This window comes from Sinocyclocheilus grahami, unplaced genomic scaffold (genome assembly GCF_001515645.1).
Source record: "Sinocyclocheilus grahami isolate Dianchi unplaced genomic scaffold, SAMN03320097.WGS_v1.1 scaffold170.1, whole genome shotgun sequence".
In the NCBI taxonomy this organism is placed as follows: Eukaryota; Metazoa; Chordata; class Actinopteri; order Cypriniformes; family Cyprinidae; genus Sinocyclocheilus; species Sinocyclocheilus grahami.
Genome location: NW_015505349.1, coordinates 338,454 through 358,258, shown reverse-complemented (window position 1 = coordinate 358,258; position 19,805 = coordinate 338,454). Strand labels below are relative to the sequence as shown.

The 19,805-nt window shown below is 35.2% G+C and overlaps 1 protein-coding gene across 1 annotated transcript; it reads left to right on the top strand.

Moving 5' to 3' along the window:
- The first annotated feature begins 1,766 nt into the window (after nucleotides 1–1,766).
- Nucleotides 1,767–18,432, top strand: LOC107593367 (enolase-like). The gene is made up of 13 exons (XM_016283054.1): nucleotides 1,767–1,882; nucleotides 3,757–3,851; nucleotides 9,229–9,324; nucleotides 10,510–10,568; nucleotides 10,924–10,993; nucleotides 12,009–12,142; nucleotides 12,696–12,761; nucleotides 13,227–13,383; nucleotides 14,779–14,976; nucleotides 16,489–16,690; nucleotides 16,793–16,901; nucleotides 16,991–17,049; nucleotides 17,953–18,432. Exons 2-13 carry the CDS (start codon nucleotides 3,767–3,769, stop codon nucleotides 18,014–18,016), a joined length of 1,299 nt encoding a protein of 432 aa, XP_016138540.1. The 5' UTR covers nucleotides 1,767–1,882; nucleotides 3,757–3,766; the 3' UTR covers nucleotides 18,017–18,432.
- Nucleotides 18,433–19,805: the final 1,373 nt, after the last annotated feature.

Below are 19,805 nucleotides of genomic sequence, written 5' to 3'. Positions count from 1 at the left end.
TAAGATTTTTGTTTTTTAAAGAAATTAATACTTTTACTCAGCAATGATGCATTCACTTGATCAAAAGTGACAGTGAATACATTTTAATGTTACAAAATGTTTACATTTCAAATAAATGCTGTCTTTTGAACTTTCAAAGAATCCTAAAAATTGTATCATGGTTTTTGACAAATATATTAGGCATTAACTGTTAATATTGCACAACACTGATAATAATAAGAAATGTTCCTTAAGCACCAAATCAGCATAATATAATTATTTGTGATGGATCGTGTGACACTGAAGGCTGGGTGTTGAGATTTCTGCTTTGCCATCGCAGGAATAAATTCCTTTTTAAAATATATAAAAAAAAATATATCAGTTATATTTCACAATATTACTGTTGTTGAAATCTCCAGTAGACTATATTCTGTAAAAAGCCAAATTCAAACAAAAACACATTTTATATAAAATGATAACGCTGTAGTTTATAACCACGAAAATCACAGAACAATACAAATATACAAAAATGTACTGCATGTCTGAGGACTTGAACCACCATCTCTTAGTCATGGCCTAATGGTTAGAGACTTGGACTTGTTACCCAAAGGTTGTGGGTTTGAGTCTCGGTACCCTGGATTGTATGTGGGGGGAGTGAATGACCAGCGCTTTCTTCCACCCTCAATACCACAACTGAGGTGAGACCCTTGAGCAAGGCCCCAACTGCTCCCCAGGTGGTGCAACAAAAAAATGCCTGCTCACTGCTCTGGGTGTGTGTTCATGGTGTGTGTGTGTGTTCACTACTCACTGATGTGTGTGTGCACTTGGATGGGTTAAATGCAGAGCACACATTCCGAGTATGGGACACCATACTTGGCCACAGGTCATGTCACTTTCACTTTCACTAAAAACGTTTGAAGTGCCAGTCCTATTATCAGCCATAAAATGGCGCACTAGTAATCTTGCTCAAGGTCATTCACTGAGTGAGGCTGCCATAGTCGAAGCTAGAAAGCGCACAGAATCACTTGGTCCATCGTGTGCGTTTGAGATGGAGAGATGACATTGAGAATGTATTTGTAAATGTAAATGATAATGCTTTCATACTGTGCACACTTGCATATATTATGATATGCTATTATATACAAAAAAGAAGTAAAACATAACCTTCTAAATACACTTGAAAAAACGTGATTTTCTATTTTATAAAGATGAATGCATTGACAAAAAAAAAACTCTCAGCTATCAAATGAATTAAAGTATCATTTGAAAAACACCCGTTTAATATATTCAAACAATATCTCACAAAGAGATCGTGTCATCAACATATTTATTAATACTAATAACAATATACCATTTGAAACCAGTGTGCAATCGAATGTACATAATTTTCAAGATCACAGTGTAAACTGAGTTTAAAATGACATAAAATCTGCCATGTTCAATCAGTGTCTGTCCACCCATGTGCACACTCACTGTGACGCACCACTGCTAGTAGGTGATGCTTTGCACGTACTCCACAATGCACCAGTTTCCAGCATAAAATACGAAACTGCTGGAGACAAAAAGCTTTAAACACAAGATACACGAATGATATTCCAGATAACGTCAAGTCCATGTACTTAACAGCCTTGAAATAAAATAAATACAATTTTAATCAATTCATTAAAATGTCCGCATCCTTCTCGAAGGCGGAGTCCCGCCGGTTGAAAACGTGCATTTTGCCATGCAATCTCGTAAGCGTGCCGCGTGAGGCGCGTCTGACCAATCAGAGCACGAGAAACGCGCTCGCGCTGACCGCTTCCTCACTTTACAGTGCGCGAGAGCAGCAGCAGCCTTCTGCCTTCTCTGCTTCCTGCACCACGGTCAGCTCTCGACTTCCCTTGCGCTGGCTAGGCCAGATACGGTAAGGTGAATACAGGGCGTATGTTGTAGCTTTTATATTTGAGCAGTTAATAATATTTGTCATGAAAAATAAGATGCGCTATATCAGTGGTCGTGATGTTCGACCGAGTTATGCAATACTGAGGAAGGTGATGCTGTGCGGTGGCGTCCTCTAGAATCTGACCGTACAGTTACTATCATCTCATCATTTTAACATGGCAACGTTTATGTCACGCAGAGTTGTTTTTAAGAAGCAGATGTTCTCGTGAGCGAAATACGTTCATTCAAAAATGTAAAATGTTGTTTAGTGTAGAAAGTAATTCGTCTTCGGTTACAGCTGCTGAACGCGGGATTTTGTCAGCAAACTAAAACGAGTCCCGGTTTGACACCGGTTATTGGAAAGACCTGTTACCGGAGACATTGCTGTTATGTATTTTGTAGCTTTTAAATGTACTGAATGAACTATATTTGATTGTCAATGCGACATATTTTATGTGGTCATCACAGATGTTTAAAATCTTGAATTTGAAGCTAATTTGAATGTAATTCTCAATATATATATATATATATATATATGTATATGTATATATATATATATATATATATATATATATATATATATGTATATGTGTATATATATATATATATGTCTGTTAAAATTGAGAGCAACACATTCTCTGTCCACTGCAGACATAAGGCCAGTCACTTGTTACTGTCTGTCTCAGTTAACCCAACCCACTGTGTTGTGGCCAGTGGGAAGTTTCAACAGACATTTAAGGCTACAGGATTTTCCATTGGTCCAAATGAAGTGTATGTGATTTATTTGGGGGGGTTTTATATGTTAGCGCATAATGTTGACAGGGCAGGAAATGGTGATGAGGAAATGGGTCTTGTGATATCCATGGGAAGGTTTTGTTTTGTGTGAAATCCTGGTCTGACAATGAAAAAAGGGGTTTTTGAGAAATTGATGTTTTTTTTATATGAGCAAAAATCCTTGGTTTTATTACACAAAAGCTTCAGAAAACATATTATTCTAAAGAACATCAAGTAATTCATTCATATGAATAGTGCCCCAGATGAATTCAGACCTTCACAGGCATCATGCTAGAGAGGATTTGATTGTCGCTACACATTTCTAAATGTCCAGTACAGCTGCATTTTAGGTGAACGGGTGCCGGCAGCTGAAAGGCTCAGCTTTTTTTGGCTGAAGTGGGAAATAGTTATCTGCAAGTCATAAAGTTACTTTATTCTCAACTTCTGGTGCCTATTGCTCATGTCGAGTGTCATATTGGGGTGGATTACTCAGTTTGAACGTGTGAGTCCTTTGGTGACTGCATTAACTGAAACTCCAAATCATATAAAGAGTGGATGCTGATGAAATGCGGTGAAACAGTGTAGAACCTTCCTCATCTTTGACTCGGTTTGGAGTAGTTGAGTCATTTCCTGCTGGGGAAATTACTATAAGGCATTCAGTGTGATTAGGTATGGCAAGAAGTACAATTTATATTTATATGTTATCATAAAGCATAATTATCTCAATATTTTTACAAGAAATACTTTTCTTTGAAATGATAAACTTAATTATATCAAAATAAAAAAATTATATTTTGTCTAAATTAATTGAAAATAAAATACTGAAAACTGTGACGTGAGTCTATGCATCAACACATTATAATGTTCAGAATAAAAAAAATGAGTTTATTTTGAGATTGGCTAATGTTTACATTAAACCATGTTATTAAATTATTAGCATTTCAAAGAATAACTTTAAGACTTAATGTAATCTAAATGTAAAAATAGGGTAAATGAGCTTGAACAATTAAATATCCAATATCGGTTGTTTCAGATAAATAAAATCAGCTCCTCATGTTTTTTACGGGGTTTTTTTCTGTTCAGAAACTGCAACATGTCCATCCTGAAGATCCACGCTCGTGAAATCTTTGACTCCCGTGGAAACCCCACTGTGGAGGTTGATCTCTACACCAAGAAAGGTATGTAATGCTGAAAATGTTTAAAAGTACTTCAAAATGTAATTGTTTTTCATTGTATTATATACTTCAAATATTTTTTTTATACAAAAAATAGAATCACATTAAATGTATATTGATCTGATGATTCTTTCAGGAAGTTGAATTCATTTTGAAATGAGCTAGCAAATACAAAAATGGGACCATTTCAGAGATGCAAAGCATCGTCCATCACCACTGTCTCTACAACCGCAGAACAGTCCATTACAAGTTCAACATCAATACAAAGCGACAGTAATTGACATTGTATGTGGTGTTATTGGGGCGTACAGTCCTGAATGCTGTGGCAGTTTCACATGGGTGAGCTTCTGAGCTGCTCCCTGCCTATTCAGGCCCTCATGTTGGTGTCCAATAGCTCAGAGTCGACGTATCAGGTGGTAGGTGGTTATAAATAGCCGAAGTAATACAAACCAGTTGGATTGCATTGCTACAGTATGGTAGTTTGCACATGAACACAGAAAGTAATTATATTCACGTTTGGGGTCCGTAAGATTTTTATATATATACATGTATATTTATTTATTTATAAAAAATAATAATAAATAAATAATTTTATTCAGCAATTCATTAATTAAAAGTGACTGTAAAGACTTTTTCAATGTTTTTAAAAAATTATATTTCAAATGAATGCAGTTTTTTTTTTTACACTTTCTATTCATCCAAAAATCCAGAACAAATGTATCACAATTTCCCCAAAAATATTAAACAGCTGAACTGTTGTAATGGTTTCTGAAAAGTCAGTTTTGCCATCACATAAAATATATTAAAATAGAAAACAGTTATTTTAAATGAAATAGTATTTCATAACATGAATGTTTTACTGTATTTTTGATCAAATAAATCCAGCTTTTGTGAGCATAAGAGACTTATTAAAAAAAAACATGAAAAAAAAAAACATTTGGATGGTAGTGTACAACATTTAGACTTTTTGCCCCATTGTATCTCATATTAGTGTTTTGCTCATTTTCAACAGTGTATAAAAGCAAATACTTGATTTTGTAACTTGCTTTTTGTCTTGTGCCCTACACACAAATGTATCACAAGGCGGTGCCTTGACCTCAAACACATGCCCGGAATTTTAATTATGTTTAGTGATAAAACATGAAAAAAAAAACATTTGGATGGTAGTGTACAACATTTAGACTTTTTGCCCCATTGTATCTCATATTAGTGTTTTGCTCATTTTCAACAGTGTATAAAAGCAAATACTTGCTTTTTGTCTTGTGCCCTACACACAAATGTATCACAAGGTGGTGCCTTGACCTCAAACACATGCCCGGAATTTTAATTATGTTTAGTGAATGACCATTTTGAAAGATTGAGGCTGGCAAGAAATCAAATATGTAGAATGTCTCCCCTGCCAGATTGTACAGAACAGAGAGAGGGAGTTGACACACTCTGCCAGGTTCGTGTATGAAGGTGATGAATGTGTTTTTTTTTTTTTATAGGGACTGTGTAGAATGTTTATTCTTCATCTGCTGATGTTTCTGTATTTTTCCCCTCAGTCCCAGATGTATGAAAACAAGTGGAAACAACTCACCCAAATCTAATGTATCTGTGTGTATTTGAGCAGAGCTTAATGAATGTGTTTTGATTGGTATGAGGTCTGGAAAAATACAGCCTAAAGCATAGCTTTGAGTTGTTTTAATAGTGCACAATTTCTAAGAATTGGTTTCATTGGATTGACAAGGCATTTGATATAAATGATTGGATCAGTATATGAACTCGGATGTGTTACAAAAATCAAAACTAGCCATTTTTGCACTCCGTTTGCCTATTTTGTAGGTTTGGATTCTCTACCATTGCTTGGAAGAAATGATTGGTTAGGTAGACGCGCTGTGTAACAGTTGATGAATTTCTGGTTAAGCTTTAAATCTGTTTTCATCTGCACACTCTGGCAATCGACTTACATTCACTCAGCCGAGCTGATTGAATATGCATGTGCAGATTTGGCACACTCTGAGTTGAAATGTGCCATCATGTAGTGCAGGTATGCCAACCTCAATCGGGGGTGTCCCTCTTAGTTGGTTACATCACAAGAGGAAACCCCCTTAATGTCACTTCCTATGTTGAGTTTAGGTGATGAAAAACCCAGAGGTACCATGCTTATCAATTGTTTAATTAATTACATATTTTTAAAAGATATTATATACTATATATTGACATGTAGTCTGCTGCTGGTATGCAGAGATTGTATACATTGTGATTCTGTTGCCAAATCTCTTCTGCAGTGAGGGGGTGTGTCCTACAATTCCTTATATGGTAGACCAGTTGTGATTGGTTCTAGAAGGAAATTCTGGAAACAGATTTCTGTAAAATTAGCAGGGTTGTTTGTACATATTTATAGGGCTGGACGATATGGCCAAACTTTATATCACGATATATTTCTTAATTTCGGTCAATACGATATAATTCCGATATCTATATGAACACTATTAAAAAAAGCCTCGTAAAAACTGCCAAGAACGCCCACAACAGATGTCTGTGCATACAAACTTATGAAAAATGAATTTGCCAAGTCTATGACACCTCATATGAAACCATATAATATTTTAGAAAAAAAACAGCACAAATAAATTAATTTGATCAAATAAATCCAGCTTTTGTGAGCATAAGAGACTTATTAAAATAAAACATGAAAAAAAAAACATTTGGATGGTAGTGTACAACATTTAGACTTTTTGCCCCATTGTATCTCATATTAGTGTTTTGCTCATTTTCAACAGTGTATAAAAGCAAATACTTGATTTTGTAACTTGCTTTTTGTCTTGTGCCCTACACACAAATGTATCACAAGGTGGTGCCTTGACCTCAAACACATGCCCGGAATTTTAATTATGTTTAGTGAATGACCATTTTGAAAGATTGAGGCTGGCAAGAAATCAAATATGTAGAATGTCTCCTCTGCCAGATTGTACAGAACAGAGAGAGGGAGTTGACACACTCTGCCAAGTTCGTGTATGAAGGTGATGAATGTGTTTTTTTTTTTAATAGGGACTGTGTAGAATGTTTATTCATCTTCTGCTGATGTTTCTGTATTTTTCCCCTCAGTCCCAGATGTATGAAAACAAGTGGAAACAACTCACCCAAATCTAATGTGTCTGTGTGTATTTGAGCAGAGCTTAATGAATGTGTTTTGATTGGTATGAGGGCTGGAAAAATACAGCCTAAAGCATAGCTTTGAGTTGTTTTAATAGTGCACAATTTCTAAGAATTGGTTTCATTGGATTGACAAGGCATTTGATATAAATGATTGGATCAGTATATGAACTCAGATGTGTTACAAAAATCAAAACTAGCCGTTTTTGCACTCCGTTTGCCTATTTTGTAGGTTTGGATTCTCTACCATTGCTTGGAAGAAATTATTGGTTAGGTAGAGCGCTGTGTAACAGTTGATGAATTTCTGGTTAAGCTTTAAATCCGTTTTCATCTGCACACTCTGGCAATCGACTTACATTCACTCAGCCGAGCTGATTGAATATGCATGTGCAGATTTGGCACACTCTGAGTTGAAATGTGCCATCATGTAGTGCAGGTATGCCAACCTCAATCGGGGGTGTCCCTCTTAGTTGGTTACATCACAAGAGGAAACCCCCTTAATGTCACTTCCTATGTTGAGTTTAGGTGATGAAAAACCCAGAGGTACCATGCTTATCAATTGTTTAATTAATTACATATTTTTAAAAGATATTATATACTATATATTGACATGTAGTCTGCTGCTGGTATGCAGAGATTGTATACATTGTGATTCTGTTGCCAAATCTCTTCTGCAGTGAGGGGGTGTGTCCTACAATTCCTTATATGGTAGACCAGTTGTGATTGGTTCTAGAAGGAAATTCTGGAAACAGATTTCTGTAAAATTAGCAGGGTTGTTTGTACATATTTATAGGGCTGGACGATATGGCCAAACTTTATATCACGATATATTTCTTAATTTCGGTCAATACGATATAATTCCGATATCTATATGAACACTATTAAAAAAAGCCTCGTAAAAACTGCCAAGAACGCCCACAACAGATGTCTGTGCATACAAACTTATGAAAAATGAATTTGCCAAGTCTATGACACCTCATATGAAACCATATAATATTTTAGAAAAAAAACAGCACAAATAAATTAATGTTCAACGTTTATTTGTATTTAGCCTTCATACAAACAAGAAATGTGTAATCACTGTCAAATAATCGTCTCAGACTCACCTAATTAATATTAATATCTTTAACTTCAAACTATAGGCTAACATACACTACCAGTCAAAGATTTGTAATGTTTTTAAAGAATTCTCTTCTGTTCACCAAGGCTGCATTTATTTGATCCAAAATACAGCAAAAACAGTTGTAAATATTGATAATCAGCAAATCTGCATATTAGAATGATTTCTGGATCATGTGACACTGAAGACTGGGGTAATGATGCTGAAAATTCAGCTTTAAAAGCACAGGAATAAATTACTTTTAAAATATATTCAAAAAGAAAGCAGTTATATTAAATAGTAAAAATATTTCAATTTTACTGTTTTTACTGTACTTTGGATAAAATAAATGCAGGCTTGGTGAGCAGAAGATAGACACTGAAGACTGGAGTAATGATGCTGAAAATTCAGCTTTAAAAGCACCGGAATAAATTACTTTTAAAATATATTCAAAAAGAAAGCAGTTATATTAAATAGTAAAAATATTTCAATGTTACTGTTTTTGCTGTACTTTGGATAAAATAAATGCAGGCTTGGTGAGCAGAAGATAATTCTTAAAAAAAACTAAACAAAAAAAAAACGTACCAATCTTACTGTTCAAAACTTTTGACTGGTAGTGTAGGCTGATTATTCTTATAGATTGAAACAAATGTGCTTTAGCCAGTATAAAGAGTATGAAAAGTGCTCAGAGTTGCTGCAGAAAAAACAAAACAAAAACCTGTTGCTGGAGCGGGCATAATGAAAACGCAAACTGATTGTCTGCCAGCAGGAGGCGCTTTAAGAGCGGTAGAACTAATGGCTGTAATCAAATCAGCTCCGCTCATGTACGCTTCTTTATCAGATAAAATGAAAATGCCATCGAAACTTTTCTGAAGTTTACATTATGAATATACATTCATATAAAACATCCCCGCCATGTTTTGATTTTGAAACGTGCAGTGCTCAGCCTTATTCAACGAAGTGAAACAGCATAAATAAATCAATGTATGGGAAACACTGGTAATGTATATCAGAAATGTGTTTAAAAATCATATCACCGTTATTGAAAAAAATTATATCGCGATACATATTGATATTGAATTATTGTCCAGCCCTACATATTTATAACCATTGACGAGTTTCCTTGTATTTATTTTTCCACAGGTCTCTTCAGAGCTGCAGTGCCCAGTGGTGCTTCTACTGGCATCTACGAAGCCCTTGAACTCCGTGACAATGACAAGACACGTTATCTGGGCAAAGGTTTGTATTTCAGATATTCCGTTTGTAAAATTAAGCATCACTATTCTTTTTGAGATATTAAAGTTTAAAATTGTTTGAGTTTTATATATTATTGCTTGACAAATCAAATCAAGTGTTTTTGAAATGTATTGTATTAGACATATTAATAATATGAGGATGAAAAAATATACACTACTAATCAAATTTTGGGGGTCTGTAAGATGTTTTTTTTTTTTTTTTGCAAAATTACTTTTATTCAACAAAGACACATTAAATTGTTCAAATGTGACAGGAAAGACATTTTATATAAAAAAATGTTCAACTTTCTATTCCTCAAAGACTCGTGAAGAAATGTTCTGTGAGCATATTAACATTTTAGAATGATTTCTGAAGGATCATGTGACACTGAAGACTGGAGTAATGATGCTGACAATTTAGCTTTGCCATCACAGGAATACATTACATTTTATTTTATTTAAATTTTTTTCCAAATAGAAAAATATTTTACAGTGCTGTTTTATTGTATTTTTGATCAAACAAAAAGCATAAGAGACTTTTTTTCAGAAACATTAAAAAAATATCTTGACCACAAATCTTTTAACAGTAGTGTATAAAAATCTAATTACATTTTCTGTGAAAATTCCTTTTGAATCATGCTTGATTTGTAATGTTTTACATAATACATGATACATAATATCAAATGTATATTTCATATATCATAATAACATCCAGAGAAAAATCTGAATAAAATTAAGAATGTATTGCATTTATTATATTCATTTCTTTATTTCTGTGAAATCCATAATTTCCAGAGTTTTTTTTCCAATGGTATGCATCTGCACTGCAGCGTTTTTCTTTTCTCCTCTCATCCTCTCTTTCTTCTGCCATCTTTTCTCATCTGTCAGGGGTGAAAAGAGCTGTTAAATATGTAAATGAGTTCTTGGCCCCTGCTTTGTGTAATCAGGTAAATTAGCGTGTGTATTAACTGAAGTGAGGAACTTAACCCCTTTTGATATAGCACAGAAGCGGCATGAGCCTTTGGGTTTGCTTTGACGACTAACCATAGCAGGTATTTGTAGATGATCACAGATGTTCTCATTGACAATAAAGCACTCAATTGCTCTGTGATCATCTAGTCATGTCCTGCTCTGCATGTTCATCCACTCCTTGGCCTGGATCAGTGATGGTCTGCTTGTGTCCCTGCAGGTGTCTCAAAAGCTGTTGAGCATATCAATAAATCAATTGCACCTGCTCTGGTTAGCCAGGTAGGAATATTTGTTCTTTGACTAACATGATAATGTATACTGTTGTTGAGTTGGGGTTATTCATAATATACAAGAGAGGTACTGAAAGATTATTTGAGAGAATTAGATAAGTTTTGGACCATTATTTGAAGTGGTAAGTGTCTTGTTGTGAATATTAACTAACATTTGAATTAATATTATCGTTTTGTCATTTCTAAAGACATCTAAAGATGAAAACCTCCCCCTAATCTCACAATGCTGTGAATGCCATAACATTGCATTTGTTCTAATTTCTTCTAAATGAAGTTTGTGGGAATGTCATTCTCCTTGAAAAAGTATTGATGTTGTCAGTAATCAATCTTTTGTGCTTCAACAGAACGTGTCAGTCTTGGAGCAGGAGAAGATTGATAAGCTGATGCTTGATATGGATGGCACTGAAAACAAGTGTAAGCATATTAATATGATTAAAGGGTTAGTTCACCCAAAAATGAAAATTATCCCATAAATTACTCACCCTCAAGTCATTCTAGGTGTATATGACTTTCTTCTTTCAGACGAATCCAGTCGGAGTTATATTAAAAATGGTCTTTGATCTTTCAAGCTATTTAATTGCACTCAGCGGGTGTTGCAGTGCATCAGTCCAAAAGAAGTTAAATATAAAGCGCCCATTCTTAATAAAAAGTGTCTCACACAGTTCCAGGGGGTGAACAAAGTCCTCCTGTAGCGAATCGATGCATTTTTGTAAGAAAAATAACCATATTTAAAACGTAATAATCAATTTAATCTAGCTTGCGCTCACTGTTGTACACGGAAGCAGCTCCGGGCGGAAGACGTATGAGGTCAGCTTTGCGCACGCGCCGCTCAGAAGTGACGAACGCTGAAGTGCAGGGGAGAGATCAAAACAAAACAACGGTCACGAATTAGAAGTACAAAACGAGGATTTGTAAAGAAGAATGTCGGAAGATTTCGATATAAGCCAAGAGAACTGGTTTTCCTTTGCTAAAGTAAGGAAACTTTGCTTCCTTTGCTCCTGTTAACAAACATTGGTTTTCACGAGACTCACCGGCACATGCGCAACGCTGACCTCATACGTCATCCTCCCAGAGCCACATTAAAGTGATTATTACGTTTTGAATATGGATTTATTTCTTATAAAAACGCATCGATTCGCTACAGGAGGACTTTTTTTCACCCCCCGGAGCCGTGTTTTTTTATGGATGGGCTTTTATTTTTATTTCACTTATTTTGGACTGATGCATGCAACACCCGCTTGTGCCATTAAACAGCTTGAAAGATCAAAGACAATTTTTTAATATAACTATATATAATTGCTTGAGTTGCCATAACAGAATTGATTCACCGTATGAAAGCGTAATGTATCACAGCTCTTCACGCTGGTTTATAAAGACTCTGAAATATGCATCCATTATTTTAATGAATGCGCTCATCTCGAATCCACAGCAAAGTTCGGTGCTAATGCCATCCTGGGCGTTTCCCTGGCTGTGTGCAAGGCTGGTGCTGCAGAGAAGGGCGTCCCCCTCTACCGCCACATCGCAGACCTCGCTGGAAACCCAGAAGTCATTCTCCCTGTCCCTGTACGTGCTCACAATAATAAACAGAACCACTATCAATCTTTTCTGCTGTATATTACAGTGTTTGGACTGGTTTCCATCCACCTATTTAATGCAAATTTTGGGATATCACATAAAAATGCAGGATGCTTCCTCAAGTTGGATACATTATTTATTCTGTAAATAAACCAAAATGGAAGCACATTTCCTGAATCAATTTTTCGATGTACATCTTAAAAGTCACGTGACTTTGCTCTGAACAAGTCATGTGACTGAATTCATCAGAGCATTTTGTCTGCACAGTTTTATTTGATAGCAAGTTACCAATTTCAATAAAAGAGCCACAGTGGCTTTTTAAAAAATTAAATTTAACATTGATACAAGTTGATATTATTTTAAAAACATATTCTAAATATTTATAAATATCATACATAGCAGCTAATATCAGACAAAATTGCTGTATTGGTGCATACTTACTTACATCTGGTCTGGAATAAATGCCCCATGACATAAACCATAAACATTACTAAAGGATGCAAACTATGACACACTATAAATAGACTGTCTGTTTTCAAAGGCCTTCAACGTTATCAACGGTGGCTCCCACGCCGGCAACAAGCTGGCCATGCAGGAGTTCATGATCCTGCCTGTCGGTGCCAGCAACTTACACATTTCCTGAATCAATTTTTCGATGTACATCTTAAGTCACGTGACTTTGCTCTGAACAAGTCATGTGACTGAATTCATCAGAGCATTTTGTCTGCACAGTTTTATTTGATAGCAAGTTACCAATTTCAATAAAAGAGCCACAGTGGCTTTTTTAAAAATTAAATTTAACATTGATACAAGTTGATATTATTTTAAAAACATATTCTAAATATTTATAAATATCATACATAGCAGCTAATATCAGACAAAATTGCTGTATTGGTGCATACTTACTTACATCTGGTCTGGAATAAATGCCCCATGACATAAACCATAAACATTACTAAAGGATGCAAACTATGACACACTATAAATAGACTGTCTGTTTTCAAAGGCCTTCAACGTTATCAACGGTGGCTCCCACGCCGGCAACAAGCTGGCCATGCAGGAGTTCATGATCCTGCCTGTCGGTGCCAGCAACTTCAAAGAGGCCATGCGCATTGGTGCTGAAGTTTATCACAATCTGAAGAATGTCATTAAGGAGAAGTACGGCAAAGACGCCACCAATGTGGGCGATGAAGGTGGCTTCGCTCCCAACATCCTTGAGAACAAAGAAGGTGAGAGTCTGGAGTTTCATGATAACAGGTCTAGATCTAGATTTGCCTCAGTTTTATGGAGCAGATTTTTAAGAATGTAAATACTACAGAATTAGCCATCATAACTATAAAACATATTCACGGTAAAACATACTTTGGGAATTAAAGGGGTCATATGATGCTTTTTTAAAGATCATTATTTGGTGTATTTGGTGTAACAGAATATGTTGACATGCTTTAATGTTCAAAAAACACATTATTTTTCAAATACTGTACATTATTGTAGCTCCTCTATGCCCCGCCTCTCTCAAACGCTTCGTTTTCTACAAAGTCCCTCCTTCCGACAAGCGCACACTCCAAAGAGAAAGGAAAACTTGAAATCGCATCATATGACCCCTTTAAATGTAAACTATTCGTTTGATCTTAGAAAAGATATACATTTAGAACCAAATTCATTTTTTAGCCCCCGGTAAGCAAACAAGTATAGATAAGTACTATACAGTACAATATGGTATAAGATGTACAGATTGTAGATAGTGTAGACGCTTGGGATAACTCAAGGAGATTACGGTTATCTTGATTATAGATAAGCGAGTTTACAAACATGACCATTGAACAACAAAATGTTACTATGAATTATTACCTAAACTTCAAAACTAATTCCCATCAAACAACAAATGTTTTTCATTTTAAGATCTGGTGCATTGGTATAATTGAATTTAACCTAGTGAAGTTCTGCAGCTGTGGCTCACTCTCTGGGGAATTCTGGGAATGCGCATGACCTCTGTGCTGCCTGCGAATCAGTCATAACATCTGCCCATTTCAGAGAAAAATAATGGTAGAGTTTATTCACATCTAATTGGATTACTTGCTCTCTGAATGTCTGAATATTTATCCTCTTCTTTACTCGTATTATTTGTTATTTTAACATTAATTTAGTTTTAACATTAATTAGACTAAAACATTAGAAAGGAATCCAGAAGTTGCTGTAGGTTAAAAGCTTATGTGTAATAAACATAGCACCATGAGATATATTCTCAAGATGCACTAATGTTTAAACAAAGTACAAATCAGTGCCTGAAGTTATTATTTAGCTGTAGCTAATATAAACTGCAGAAATATTAATGGTTTATTATGAGTGCTTACAGATGTATTGGGCATTTGGCATGAAATACTTTTGGGAAGTTAACGTTCTACAGACTACATTGAATGTTTTGTATATTTAAAACTGCATTTGTCAGACTGCAGAACCATTAAAATTTACTAGTGAAGGCAAGGATAAGATTTACAATAGTGTAAAAAAAAATGTTTTTTAAAGGTAAAGTGTATGTTTTGAAACCTAAAACATATACTTTACCTTATACATTAATCTACATTTTAACCTGAAATCTTGCATCGACTACTTATCTTTTTCAGCTCTGGAGCTGCTGAAGAATGCCATTAGCAAAGCCGGCTACACCGACAAGATTGTGATCGGCATGGATGTGGCAGCCTCTGAGTTCTACAAGGGTGGCAAGTACGACCTGGACTTCAAATCACCTGATGACCCGAGCCGTTATATCAGCCCTGACCAGCTGGCTGACCTCTACAGGAGCTTTGTCAAGGATTATCCTGGTCAGTGTCCCTGATCTTTAGTGTTACTGTGTGAGAGTATGTGATACTCTACTGTGATCCTCAGACGGCCAGTGACGACTGCTTAGTGCAAATATGAAGTCAGAGCATCTAGGTATACAAGTTATGTGAAAAATAAACATTAAACAAATGTAATTAATAATAATAATAATTGTTATTTGTTAACTAAGGATCATAGTGCATTAACTTATGTTAAACCTTATTGTAAAGTGTTACCAAAAACTAATTTTCCTAATCGAAGTGTGTTTACCCAAACACAAATTCTTCCCTCATGTGTGTCGGGTATCTTTAGATCTCCTAAAAAAGACAGGTGTCTGAAGAGATCCAGCAGTAAATGAAACCCTTCTGTGGGGGTGAGAGTCTTAAAAGGGGTGATTTAACCCCCTTGAGGCCGGTCAGCAGTTCACTAGATACTTAGAGAATAACACTGTATATAAATAAACCCTAGTGCATTAACTGTTGTGTATTTATTAATCTCTTAATAAAAAAAATTGCAGGTTACACTATTGTTCAAAAGTTTGAGGCCAGTACTTTTTTTTTTCAGCAACAACATTTAATTCTTTTAATATACTTATTACGTTTTATATAATTATTACATTATATACTTTTATTCAGCAACATTTATAATGTTACAAAAGATTTCTACTTCAAAAAAATTGCTGTTCTTTTGGATGATCTATTCATCAGAGAATCCTTGAAAAATGTATCACAGTTTCCACAACACTGATAATAATAAGAAATGTTTCTTGAGCAGCAAATCAGCATATTAGAATGATTTCTGAAGGATCATGTGACGCAGAAGACTGGAGTAATGACTGCTGAAAGTTCAGCTTTGCCATCACAGGAATAAATTACATTTTAAAATATATTCAACATTAAAATTAGATAACATTAATTTAAAATTGTATTAATATTTCACAGTATTACTGTTTTTACTGTATGTTTGATTAAAACAAATCCAGCCTTTTGTGAGCATAAGAGACATTTTTCAAAATCATACCATCCCAAACTTTTGAACAGTAGCGTACATTCTAGCAACAGTTCATTCTTGTTAGCTGTTAAGTTAGGGTTAGACCTAACCCTGACCCTAATTCCATAAATCAGTAAAATTTCACAATGCAAGACAGCATAAACTAATCTGCAATTGAACAATCCTTTATTTAAACAGCTAAATATTAATATAAATATTATCAAATAAAATAACATTAAAATATGTATCGTTTGAAATCAAAACAATTCTCAGTGAAATAAACATTTCACACAGTTCAGCTGCATTTAAATGAAAACTTAAAAAATAATTTGTTTTTAAATCCAGTCAAACCAGTTAATGTTTATTATTATTACATGCATATAATATATATATATATATATATATATATATATATATATTATATTACATATAATACATATTATTTATTACATGCATTAATGCTTCACCAGGTGAATACTTTAAATCCAGCTCAAATCGATAAAGTTTTATCTTTTACTTCTCAGTGGTCTCCATTGAGGATCCATTTGACCAGGATGACTGGGAGGCCTGGACCAACTTCACAGCCAGCACTAAAATCCAGGTAGTGGGTGATGACCTCACTGTGACCAACCCCAAGCGCATCGCTAAAGCCGTGTCTGACAAGGCCTGCAACTGCCTGCTGCTCAAAGTCAACCAGATCGGATCCGTCACCGAGTCCCTTCAGGCGTATGTATTGCTGATGTATTTTTTTTATATAAGAACTAACTAAAATTCAGGTTCATGTGGTTTTATATGTAATGTGTTTTGTGTCCATCTTCCTTTGTTTAGCTGTAAGATGGCCCAGTCTAATGGATGGGGTGTGATGGTCAGCCACCGTTCTGGAGAGACAGAGGACACCTTCATCGCTGACCTTGTGGTCGGACTCTGCACTGGCCAGGTACAAAGCTTGCCAAGCACCATCTTATCTAAGGTTGACCAATGCTATGTAGGGAATTACAAAGTACATTGTCTTTTTTTCCCTCTCAGATCAAGACTGGTGCTCCCTGCCGCTCTGAGCGCCTGGCCAAGTATAATCAGCTGCTGAGGTGAGCGGCTGCATTTCTACATCATTACATTCTTAAACTAGCACTCTGTACTTGATATACTTGATTCTGATTGGTCAGTTGCTGCATTATGCAGTTCAATTTTGCATAACAACTGTACACAATATTTGACTATTGTCTCAAGCAACCAAATGCTCACTCATTGCCCTCAACTGTCATTTTTCTCACATAAAATACACTACAGTTTAAAAGTTTGGGGTCAGAATTTTTTTAATAAATCAATATTCAACAAGGATACATTAAAAATAAATCAAAAGTGGCATTTACTGTATAAAGTTACAAAAGATTTCAAATAAATTCTGTTCTTTTGAACTTTATTCACGGTTTCCACAAAAATATTAAGTGGCACACTGTTTTCAACATTAATAATAATAAGAAATGTTCACTGAGCACCAAATCAGCATATTAGAATGATTTCCGAAAGATTATGTGACACTGAAGACTGGAGAAATGGCTGCTGAAAATGTAGGTTTGCCATCACAGGAATAAATGACATTTTAAAATATATTCAAATAGAACACAGTTCTTTTAAATTGTAATAATGGTTCATAATATTACTGTGTTACAGTAATATTTTACAATATTACATTTTTGATGTATTATGGATCAAATAAATGAAGCCTTGGTGAGCGTTAGAGACTTAAAAGAAAATCATACTAACCTCAAATTTTTAAATGGCATTGTAAGTTCAACTCATTAATGTTTCATGTTCATTTATTTACTAAAGCTCCATTCAAGATGCATGATTTCTTTTTTCCTGCATAGTTTCTTCTTACTAATCATTACAACTCTACAACATCACATTAAGTACCAGTCTGCACATCTTGAGTTGTTTAAAGTGAGTGAAAGTCCAAGACTGATTTTGGCATTGTTTGACATCGGCAGGATTGAGGAGGAGCTTGGTGACAAGGCTCGTTTTGCTGGCAAGAACTTCAGGAAGCCCATCTGAAGCGGCAACCCGTCATCAGTCTTAGTGTGTTCATTGTGCTTACTCTCCCACACATAACGCCACGCAACGCCAGCTCCTGTAGAATGGAGACTAGATGGAAACAGTGAATTCAAAGGTCCAGATCTATAGTCAATGGCACAGAACACTGCTCTCCTTGACAGCCCGTCCCCATCCCCATCTATGCTTTGGTATCCAAATAACATCAGTCCTTTAATTGTGTCTGTGTTGTGTGAGAGAACTTTGTTTAGCTGCTTGTGAGTTGTAGTGATTCTGGTGCTCCACTGAGTATTTTAGCAAAGAGCTAAAGCTGTTCACTGTGCTGCCGTGTGCAGCATGAGTATGTGCATTGTGTTGCTTTTGAGAAGTGTTAGTTCTATATGCGTGGCATAAATAAATAAATGATCCCTATTCAAATGGAAGAGTGTGGGTGAAGTTTATATATATTTATCTACTTATTTATTATTATTAATTACTTTAATATTATATAATATAACTATATACAAAAAATATATAACTTTCCACATCTAAAATATATATATTTAGATTTTGAAATTATATATACAAATGAAATTGTTGACTACATTTTTTTTTATTTTTGTTTTTATGCACTCACGTTGTCAGTTCATACAGTAAAACATCAATTATTCATTCATTCAGATAGAGAAAGATATATATAGTGAAAGTGAACTGAAAAGCCCTTTCAAATCCATTAGTAGAGGGTGGAGGTAACCTAATGGTTATGGAGTTGGGCTGGGTAAGTTTACAGTCTGATAGCAGAAATCATTCTCTTGCTTTCAGCAAAACAACAACAGGGAGACCATATCTGCAATTTAGTGTCCAATGGGTCATCCTGCACAGAAAGCATTTCTGACAAGCAATCGGGTAACTTTTGAGCTCTTCTACTAAAACTAAAATCCTTGTTGAGTTGGGTTTGAAAGAACAGGTCAGGACCTGAAGTGGTACTCAAACAAGAGTACGAGTTCCAGGTGACCTGGTTAGTGCTCAGTCATGGAAAAGCTGGAAATGAATCCAATAAAAAGAAAAGAAAAGAGGAAGACAGTTGCCTTTAGTGCAAACTCTCAAAACCTAATCTGTTGGCTTGAATAATAATGGAAATGACTCAAATCGGAAAATGTTATGGAAAAAAGTCATGGAAATTCATCGAAAGATCTTACATGAACCTTAATCTTAAGACTTAGAGCACACTTATCACAAGTATTCAAAATAAAAAATAAAATCATGAGATTAGTTTCATTATAAACATTTATCAGTATTGTGGAAATGTTGTCTTTGAAAAAAAACCTGAGAAAGACTTGTTTGTACATCGTTCTTAACAACGTTAACTACCACTAAGCAGGTTTTAATTCTATACCCACATTGGGCAAACAGGACATGACTGTAATATGAAACAAACCCTGGATCAGCAAAGACAGAAGCGCCACCCAGTGGTTAAACCAGTCATAATTCAGTGTAATCAGTATGATGCAGTCAACAGTCGGACAGACATGGATTTGAGTACTTGTGCTCGGATTTGCCATCTCCTGTTTCCACGAGTGATTAATTTGGTCCTCAGGCGATTCTTTTATTGCGGTATATATGTATACTTAAATGTTTTGAGAAAGAAACTTTAGGAGTTAAACCAATGAAACGTTTGTGTAGAGATCGTGTTTTATTCCACACTGCCCTCTGTCGTTGTTTTAGTGTAATGCACAATCTGGGCTATTATGTCAACTCTTTCCTTGGCTGCCATGTATGTACCATGTGCCAAAAACATTTGTGCTCTTCTTCT

What these genes read in the sequence shown, in the direction of transcription:
- LOC107593367 (XM_016283054.1), top strand. Translation starts at nt 3,767, where the DNA reads ATGTCCATCCTGAAGATCCACGCTCGTGAAATCTTTGACTCCCGTGGA. An exon ending in GGATGGCACTGAAAACAAGT is followed by an intron (nt 10,994 to 12,008) that starts GTAAGCATATTA and finishes TCGAATCCACAG; the next exon opens with CAAAGTTCGGTGCTAATGCC. An exon ending in GTCACCGAGTCCCTTCAGGC is followed by an intron (nt 16,691 to 16,792) that starts GTATGTATTGCT and finishes TCCTTTGTTTAG; the next exon opens with CTGTAAGATGGCCCAGTCTA.